This window comes from Theropithecus gelada, chromosome 9 (genome assembly GCF_003255815.1).
Source record: "Theropithecus gelada isolate Dixy chromosome 9, Tgel_1.0, whole genome shotgun sequence".
Classification (NCBI taxonomy): domain Eukaryota; kingdom Metazoa; phylum Chordata; class Mammalia; order Primates; family Cercopithecidae; genus Theropithecus; species Theropithecus gelada.
In genome coordinates this window covers 46130292-46139685 of record NC_037677.1, presented here as the reverse complement: position 1 = coordinate 46139685, position 9394 = coordinate 46130292, and the positions used below count along the sequence as shown (strand labels likewise).

Here is a 9394-nt window from a genome sequence, read left to right as displayed (position 1 = left end):
CCCATGTGCACACACCACATCACTCACCTCAAAGTGCACACACATCACTCACCCCAGAGTGCATGCACCACATCACTCATTCCAGTGTGCACACACTGCATCGTTCATCCCAGTGTGCACGCACCTCATCGCTCACCCCAGTGTGCACTCACCACATCACTCACCCCATTGTGCACACACATCCCTCACCCCAGTGTGTACACACATCACTCACCCCAGAGTGCACACACATCACTCACCCCAGTGTGCAGACACCACATCACTCACCCCAGTGTGCACACACATCACTCACCCCAATGTGCACACACATCACTCACCCCAGTGTGCACGCAGCACATCACTCACCCCAGTGTGCACACACATCACTCACCCCAATGTGCACACACATCACTCACCCCAGTGTGCACACACATCACTCACCCCAATGTGCACACACATCACTCACCCCAGTGTGCACGCAGCACATCACTCACCCCAGTGTGCACACACATCACTCACCCCAGTGTGCACGCAGCACATCACTCACCCCAGTGTGCACACACTGCATCGCTCACCCCAGTGTGCACACACATCACTCTCCCCAGTGTGCACGCACCACATCACTCACCCCAGTGTGCACACACTGCATCGCTCACCCTAGTGTGCACGCACCACATCACTCACCCAGTTTGCAGACACCACCCACCTGCATCCACCCAGCCCTGAAGCGGCTGCCTGTCCCCTCCCCTCTGCCTCCTTAGGAAAAGGAGGCCCATCCCAGTGGGGTCAGAGGGTGGGGTAGGCAGGGTGTGAGTGTACAGGGTCCTCAAGATCGGGTCTCACATTCGGAGGGGCTGCAAATTAGACATTTGACTTTATTTCCAAGTGAAACTTTCAAGCAGGCACAGAAGCACAGTACCAGGACTGAAAGAAGATGCTCAACACCCAACATGGAATAGCATTGTAACACCACACTGCCCGGCATGTAGCAGGAATTCATATTTTCTCTAACACCAGTAATTAAACAAGAATGTTGTGTTGTATATTTGTGTTAAAGTTGTTCATTGGTTCCATGTAAACATTTAACATAACGCTTTCCCCACCCCGCACTTTTTTTTTTTTTTTTTTTAAATAAACGGGAGCTTCAACCATGGGGAGAGGCACTGGCTTCTCTAAGCCTCCCCTAGGCCCTGCTCTGGCTGGAGGTCAGAGGGCCATAGGTGCACTCTTCATCACTTTCAGACTCTTCCTCACACTGCCCCGTTCCATGTGTGGCCAGGAGAGTCAGAGGAGAGGGTGAAACACAGAGCAAATGGAAGCCTTATCATCCCTTGGGTTCGGGGAGGCTGAATCTGGTCCCACAATCCGAGCCCAGGCGGGGCGCTGGGATGCACGTGACTCAAGAGAGCCGGCAAATGCAGGCAGAGCCAGTGATCGCCGATAAGGACTGCAGCTCTTCCGAGGCTGGGGAGGCCTCGCCCAGGAAGGCTGGAGTCTTGTCACTTGAGGACATGTCACCAAGGATTAAAAATAGGTATATTTCAAAGACCAAAGCAAGAGCACATTTAATTCCAACAAATTCAAATCCAGGCCCGTCTCCCCTGGGTTGTCGCCGGGGGGCACCCTGGGCACCACATCCTGGTGGTCTGGCTATGCTGAGTAACTGCAGAAGTGCTGGCCACAGGCTACCTCCTCCCTCAGGAGAAAGTGTGCCCAGCCCTCTCAAACGGTCACATGGTATCAGTCCATGGACAGTGAGTGGCCCTGTGTGCACCATTGACCGTGGGAGCACTGCACCAGGGGGTCACAATAGCTCTGGCCACAGTGTATCATGCAGCCCACAGGGCTGCTGTCCTGACCTCTTTCTCTGTCCTGCAGTTGGCCTGGGGTTAGTTTTTCAGTGCCTCAGGGGTGATATTAAAAAGCATTTGGCCGCTGAGTGAGCACTGGCAACAGTGGCCAGACCACGCCCTGTATGTGACAAGTAGCCCAGTCACACTTGTGACTGATGGGGCTCAGCCGGGCCCGGCCTCAACACTCCTGGGCTCCCAATGTCTCACTGCTCTTTAGCTGGAGAGGACCTGCTTAACTGCAGCGGGGCACTTGGAAAGATCCTGGGCTTTGGTGTCCCACAACTCTGGGTTGGAACGATGCCATTGACCAATGCTACTTGATCTGCCTGTGTTTCTGTCTCTCTGTCTCTAAATTGGAAGCCATGCCCCTCTAACTGGATTGTAGGAAATAACATGCAGTGATGGGTGTGGCGCGCAGCCTGCTCCTTCCCTCTACTCCCCAAGGGTTTTGGAATAAGCCAGCCTCCTCCACCTTTCTAATCTCCATCAATCTCTGCAGTCACCTGCCCGCCTGTGCTCCTCTGGCTCACTGCTGTTGTTTTCTGTTGACTCTGGATTACTTTTCCCCTTGTCTCCTTTTCATCACCTCCTCGCACCCCAACAACCCTCCCAGGCTTTCCCGTTGTGCTCAAATCCCCATTTCCTTAGCCTTCCCTGGCAGTTGAGCTCAGTGGTGTATGCTTTGGTTGGGGGGTGGGGAGGGAGAGCAGGCTCCCTTTCCTCCTCCAGGCTGGCATGCAGATAGAATCAGTCCTTGTTGTGCCCAGGGGGATGCAGGACCTCTCATGTGGAGCCCCTTTGGCCTGCCTCCCCAGCCCTGCAGGCAGGTACTACCTGCACCCACACTCTGCCACGCTCATGCCCTCGTAGTGGTACTTGAGGGTGGGCACTCCCATGTCATCCTTGTAGAGGATGGAGATGGGGCTCAGTTTGGTGGGCACACAGCAGGCTTTGCCCACCTTTGTGGGGAACTTGAGATGCACCAGGGTCTGCACGATAGCGTGTTTCGTCGGCGTCACATCGTCAGCCAAGGGGAAGAAGCAGCCACCCTTACACTCGTAGGCTTCGTACTCCTTGGGCGCAATGATCCAGCTGTTCCAGCCGATGTCCTCGAAGTTTACCCTCAGGGAGGTCTTCTGACAGTGGCTGCCAGCCCCGGTGCTCCTTTTCCGCCTGGCTAAAGTCGACCCCACAGCCACGTGGCCATCTGCGTCCTCCTCGTGGCTGCTCTCACCTGCCCCTGTGGAGCCCTCCTTGGACAGCTTCTTGAGCACGCTCTCTTGCTCATGGCTGATCATCTCCCTCAGCTCCAGCCTGGTCTCCTTGGTCCCACTGCTGTGGTCATTGGAGAAGACGACAAAGAAGGGCAGGTTTCTGGAACCTGGGGGGACACTGATGTCCAGCTTGTCACAGCCCTTCCTGTGGCTCTGCACAGTCACTTCCAGCTTATTTTTGCTCTTGGTGGAGTCGGACCGGACCCAGCGCTTCACAGCGCTGGACACTTCCAAGGTCTCCCAGCCCTCATCCCGAATGTCCTGGGACACCAGGAAGGTCTTGGTCTCCGCAGCACTATCCCAGGCATCTGTTCCATCCAGAACGTCGTAAATGACCATGCTTCCTTTCAGGTCGTGAGAATGGTCCATGTGATTTTGACAGGAGACATAGAGTCGGAGCTCAGCTCTGGTGATCTGCTCGTGCCTGGGAATGGAGATGTTGAAGAGCAAGATGTGCTTCTGGAAGGGGAAGTCCTCCATGGCAGTTATGGAGATGGCATCTGAAATGCAAACACACCTGGTGGGCATCTGCCGAAGGGTCTGTTTCCATGATACTGAAGCTGAGTCTCAGGGTTTAGACAGAAGAGCATCTGGGATAACAGTTTTGGTCTGTATTATCTCTATTTGGTTTCACCCAAGCCCTTAAGGTATAAGAGTATTTTCAAAGGTACACTTAAGATCTTCCAAAGAAAAGCAAAGGCAGGAGATGCCTCTAATTGGGATTGACAGTTCCTACTGTTTATTGAGCATCTACTGTGTGCCAGGCATTACACTGGGAGCTTTGCAGTGTAAATTTCACCTTAATCCTCGCACTCACCCTAGGAGGATCTAATTATTATTCCACATTTGCAGATGTGGAGACTGGGATTCAAGGCAGGTAATTGCCAAAATGCACGCAGCTAGTTAAGTATCCTGGGACTTACTAGCACACAGCTAGTGAGTACATAAAGAAAACAGCAAAACTCACTGTCAGATCCTGAGTGAAGATCCTGAGTACATGAATTTAAAGGCAAGATCCTGGGTGGGGACAGTGAAATCCCAGTATTAAGACAATATCAAAAATCTCAGCCTCTAAACAGTGTATGCATCATTTGAAATTGTAATTTCTGAACAAAGCGTAAGTGATTAATTGGTTTTAGTGTTTCAGGAAAAAAATCTATTAGTTTCAATTGCTTTGTCATGTCAAGCAAAAATGGGGCTTGCCTTTTAGCCGCATAGTTAACTCAATATCCCATTTATCCTGGGCTGACACTTTGTCATTAGCACACTCCTGCTATACCACGGCTGGTTCACAGACAGGGAAAAGAGGTTGCATTTTCTGGGCACTTGCTATGCGCCCACATGTGTGGAGACCTGGTGCTATAGGGAAACCTAGCTGGCAGGTTTTGAAGTGCCAGTCCTGCCTCTGCAGACTGGTTAGCTCTGGCCTGGATGTGGTATGGAGCCAGGCCCCTAAGCCATTTGCAAGTCTCAGACCCAGGAGGGGAGAGGCTCTGTGCTCCTGGACATTCAGAGGGAGACGGCAGCAGCAGGAAAAGCCGGCTGTGCAGACGGACAGGCCTGGGTCAGAATCCAGCGGCTTAACACTTCCTAGGTGACATGGGTGGGAACCCTTGGTGGCTGCAAGTTTTGACTGAACAGTTTCACTGTTCAGAAACTTATTTCCCCCTGCATCATGCGAGCTTGACTGAGTTAGGACATAGGTCCTAGGTCCGTGTTTGTTATCTTCTAGTCCTTCTAAATCAGATACATTTCTATTTAAAAACAATTAGGTTCTCTTTCAACACTTCTCTGTCAAAGAATTTCATCTGATTTTTAAAACCCTTTCACAAGAAAGGAATAACTGTGCTTTCAAAGTTTAAAAATATACCAGTTAGCTGGAGGTGAAATAGGTTGTCTGTTCTGTTTTGAAGTAGGAAGGGGACAGGAAGGGAAGGGGAAAAGGAAGAGAAGTGAATCAGAGAGGAGAGACGGAAAGAAGAGGAGAGTAAAGAGAAGGGGTGGAAAAAAGGGAGCTGGCATCCCTGTGCACCTGCTGTGTGAAATGTGGCACACAGCCTGGGGAAGGTGAATCCTTCAGAGCAGAAGCGCCGAGTAGAACTCTCAGTGACCATGGAAATGTTCTGCAGTCTGCACTGCCTGATAGGGAAGCCATTAGCCACACATTTGAAAGGAAGCTGGTGAGGCTAAAGAACTAAGTTTTAATTTTATTTCATTGTAACTAATTTAAATGGAAGCTTGAAGAGCCTCCTATGACCAGCGGCCTCCACCCTGGTGAAAGCAGCTGTGGACCTGTGAGTCCTACCCCAGCGCGTCTGGTGCAAGCGGAGACCCTACCTTCCATGCTGAAGCTCCGCACGATGTTGGACGCTGGCGTAGTCGACTTATCAGACGTGTACCTGTTGTACAGATCGATCATGTACTGCGGTGGCTCCACCCTGGTTTTGTCCTGCGAAGGGACCCCGCTCAGGTTAAGGCTGCGCAAGAAATCCACCTTCATGTTCTCCAGAAACATCTTCAGGTTGAAAGTGTGCTCTGGCAGCTCACCTCCAGGCACCCCCAGTGGGTTGTGGGCGTTTCCCCCAGCAGACCCTCGCCCCCAGCTCTGCAGTGGCTTCCCCTGCAGGGAGCCGGCCAGCAGGGACAGCAGGGGCAGGGCCACCCATAGTGCCCCAGGACACATCTTGGGCCCACGCAATCACCCAGAGAGGAGACTGCAGGCGGCCGTACTGTGTTAGCGGGCACGGGGAGGAGCCGGGAAGGAGCGGGCCGGCATCTCCCTGCTGTTTGCTCTGAAGGAACCGTCCTGGCCAGCGCCCACTTTCGCCCGCTGCCGGGCTGGATTGTCCTCCACTTGTGCTTATCTGGTCCTCGATGCCGCGCTCCGACGTCTTATCTGAGGGAGCCTTCCGTTAATGAAGGCTCTATAAACATCTGACAAACACACAGGGCATGTGGGAAGGACACGGCCTACTGTAAGGAATCTGTGCTTCTCCAGGGGGTTATTGCCCCCTAATTAGGATCCTTTCTCATTTCCTTGCCAGGGCTCTTCAGAAGAATCTCCAGGCAGGGTGACATATGCTCCATCTCCTGGGCCACAGTAGTGAAGAATCCAGGAAACAAGACCAAGAAGTCCTCCAAATATAGAAAGGACAGCGCAAGAGCACAGTGAACTGTGGGGGCTGGGGAGATGGGGAGAGTGTGGGGACCACATCAAGGCTCAGAAGAGGCCTGCTCCTTGCAGAGTCGGAACCTGCGAGCAAGGCTCCCTGCTCTGTTGGTGGGATGCATTGCTGAGCATTAGAGATCACGAGTGAATATGGCTCTCGTGCAATTTAGTGTGGTGATAAGTCAGACTAGACAGAGGCTGGGATCTCAGCTCCCTCACCAATTCCCTGCCTGGAACAAGTCACTGCGCTCTTGGAGCCTCCCATTCAGAAGATAGTTGTAGGGGTTAAGAGGATGCTGTGCCCCAGGCTGGCTTGGTGGCAGCATTCTGGATGCCCCTTCTCCAGCCCACACCTGATTGAGCTGGAGCCCCGGGTTCCCCCAGCCTGCTCTGTCAGAGCTCCACAACACACTGCAGCCTGCAGGGAGCTCCCCACATCCCTGCATACCAGCTCTGTCACTGGCCTGTTGTGGGGTGGTCTTAGCTCACATTGACTTGGCAGCCACCTGGCCCACACTCATCAGCAGGGAGAACCACGCAATCTGGTAGACAGGGGAGTTGGTGAGTTGTTCTGAGACTGGTACATGCCAAGAAGATGATCCCCTGGCCTTTGGAGGCTGACAAGCTGTGGCCCAGGAAAGGGCCCTAGGGACTGTGTTAAGAGCAGTGTGTCCACACTTAGACTCTGTCCATTTCCATCATGTGTGGCTTTGAGTACAGCAAAGAAGGAGCATGGTTAGAAATACTCCAGGGTATGCTGTGCCTGGTGGTTTACTCTGGGGAAGATGCTCCATGCTGGTGAGGCTGTCGGGGAGAGGTTGCAGAGAGCTGAGCAGGTTTAGTGGGGTGCAGGAGGGGCCACAGCATGCTGTGGTCAGATTGCAGAGGAGGATGGGTGAAATCAGGAGCCCCTGAATGGCTGGGCCTGGACAGAACTTGCTATCTCTGTCCTTTGATGACATGGGCCAGGGGAAGACGGGAAGCGTGCTGCTTCAGAAATGCTGCTTGGGAAGAGGACTGGAAGTGCGCTGGGCTTTGATCCAGCTCAGCGCAAGAATTCCATGGGGCAGAGAAAAGATGAATAAATGGGTGCCATGCCCAAGAAATGGAGCTGCAAATGCAGAGTGGGGTGTGGTCCGCGAGGAGTGAGGACAGGGCAGACGCCTGCATCGTGGTCTGACCAGGAGCTTTTCACACATGAGAGGCTGAGCAGAGGGATAGCCTAGGGGCCTGGATGTGCTCTGGTAGGAGCAAGGTGCTGCTACCTGATGTTATTTTTCAAATGTGACATTTTTTTCCGGTTATAACAGTAGTCTATAGTGCAGAAAACTTGGGAAATGGAAAACATTATTAAAGAGAAAATAAATAACCTACAGTTGAATCATCCAGTGATGCTCATGGTTAGCATTTTGAGACACATCCGCTCCACAATCCTATATCTGAAACCCTTGTGGCCAAGAGTGTGTTGCGACTTCGATAGTTTCAGATTTGGGGGATTTTGTATTGTGTATATGCAATAACATTCCCAAAGGGGTCAGAGACGACACCTTATAATGACACACATGAATATTTCTGCAGTGAAACAAATAAAGACACAAATGTCCATTCAGGTCAAGTTTTCCCAGAAAAGGAATTAAAAGAAACTTTAGGTTCTTAGATGGTTTTTTATTTGGGGGTCTCAGATGAAGGACTATGGACCTGACTATATCCAGGGTCATCACAGCTGCCTGTGGGTGCTGGTCACACAGACTCTGACATGGATGGCTTTCCCTGGAGCTGTGCAACGCAACATGCTGGTGTATATCTGAAATGATTTGCCTCACAAACTCAAGGGATCAATATGTTCACATCTCTTTTATTGTTTTAAATGGATTGCTTGAGGTTTCCTGATCCATATCATCAGGAAGTCTGGTCTTCTCCTTTCCTGAATAGTCCAAGTGCCCCATGTGTCAATTAAGTCCAAAGGAGATGGTGTGGGAAGGTGTTAGTCCAGCTTCTTCACGCTGGGAAGCGGGAGGGAGAGAGGGGTCCCACCTGCTGTTGCTTCTCAACAACACTGGCTTTGCTGTTGGGCACTGGTCCTACATGTCTAAACGGCTGCTTGTTATTAGCTGCTGGGACGTCCTCTAGCCCAGGTCTGTGGGGTGCGCCCCATGAGGCAACAAGGTAACAGTGTTCTTAGACATATGCCGGGCTTACCCACCTCCGGCATGCATGCCTCTGTGGCCAGTGGCTGGGTGGAGAGAAGAGGCCAGCTATGGTCACACACCAATTCTAACCTGCCCTTTCTCAAATTTCTAGGCTCTTATGGGTGGCCTAGGTCACCAGAGGGACTCCCACTTTCATCAGGTGGTGATTTCAGGGACTTGGTTACCTTTTCATACAAACGGACCTTGGTCCATCTGAGAAAATCCCCCTAACTCTGAGTCTTAGGGAACAAGTCTCAAACTTGTTCTGATTTTCCCAGGAGGAAACAGACCCCGGGTGTTCCCTCTGGAAGAAGGACCCCTCCCTCTGCTATCACCAGCTTTGCATTGTTGGGGTCTCAGGAAGGAGCTGCCTCACTTGAACCACAGAAGGTCTTATTTATCTCTCGTTTGCCCCCTCCTCCTTCAAATTGTGTACTTTCTAATTCTTCACCGACTTCCCAGGGAGGTCTATCCACATGATTATTCAAAGACTAAAGATCTGAATTATGGTAGTCTTATGTGTCTATACCTAAATAAAGCAAAGGCTGGCATAAAATTTAAGAAAATGTACACTAAAGTGTCTTCAATCTCTGCCTTAGGTTTACTTTCGAAGCCACTTGAGGTATACAAGGTTTGATATGTATAGGTTTGCTTCTCTTTGAAAAAAATTTTTTTAATTAAAAAAATTTTAAATGTTGTCATTTGGATTCCTTTTGTCACCGGCTGCAGAAAAGCAGAATCCAAACAGGCCTAAGCAAAGTGGATTGCACCTGACTAATGAAAACTTCTGGGTTGGCAACGGTTTGGCTTTAGCATGGCTTGAGCTACAGGACAGGCAAAGTTCCAGCCATGCTTTCTCCTCTCTCAGTCCTGCCTTCCACTGTGTTGGCTTCATGCTCCATCTCTCTGTGTCTTGGCGAGGTGGCCAGG

General features: G+C 51.4%; 1 protein-coding gene across 1 annotated transcript; it reads right to left on the bottom strand.

The window, feature by feature from the left end:
• Positions 1-840: 840 nt before the first annotated feature.
• GDF2 (growth differentiation factor 2) lies at positions 841-5968 on the bottom strand. Its single transcript, XM_025397589.1, has 2 exons — positions 5444-5968; positions 841-3606 (listed from the first exon to the last, which is right to left on the bottom strand). Exons 1-2 carry the CDS (start codon positions 5787-5789, stop codon positions 2663-2665), a joined length of 1290 nt encoding a protein of 429 aa, XP_025253374.1. The 5' UTR covers positions 5790-5968; the 3' UTR covers positions 841-2662.
• Positions 5969-9394: the final 3426 nt, after the last annotated feature.

What these genes read in the sequence shown, in the direction of transcription:
- GDF2 (XM_025397589.1), bottom strand. Translation starts at nt 5,789, where the DNA reads ATGTGTCCTGGGGCACTATGGGTGGCCCTGCCCCTGCTGTCCCTGCTG. An exon ending in GCGGAGCTTCAGCATGGAAG is followed by an intron (nt 3,607 to 5,443) that starts GTAGGGTCTCCG and finishes TTTGCATTTCAG; the next exon opens with ATGCCATCTCCATAACTGCC.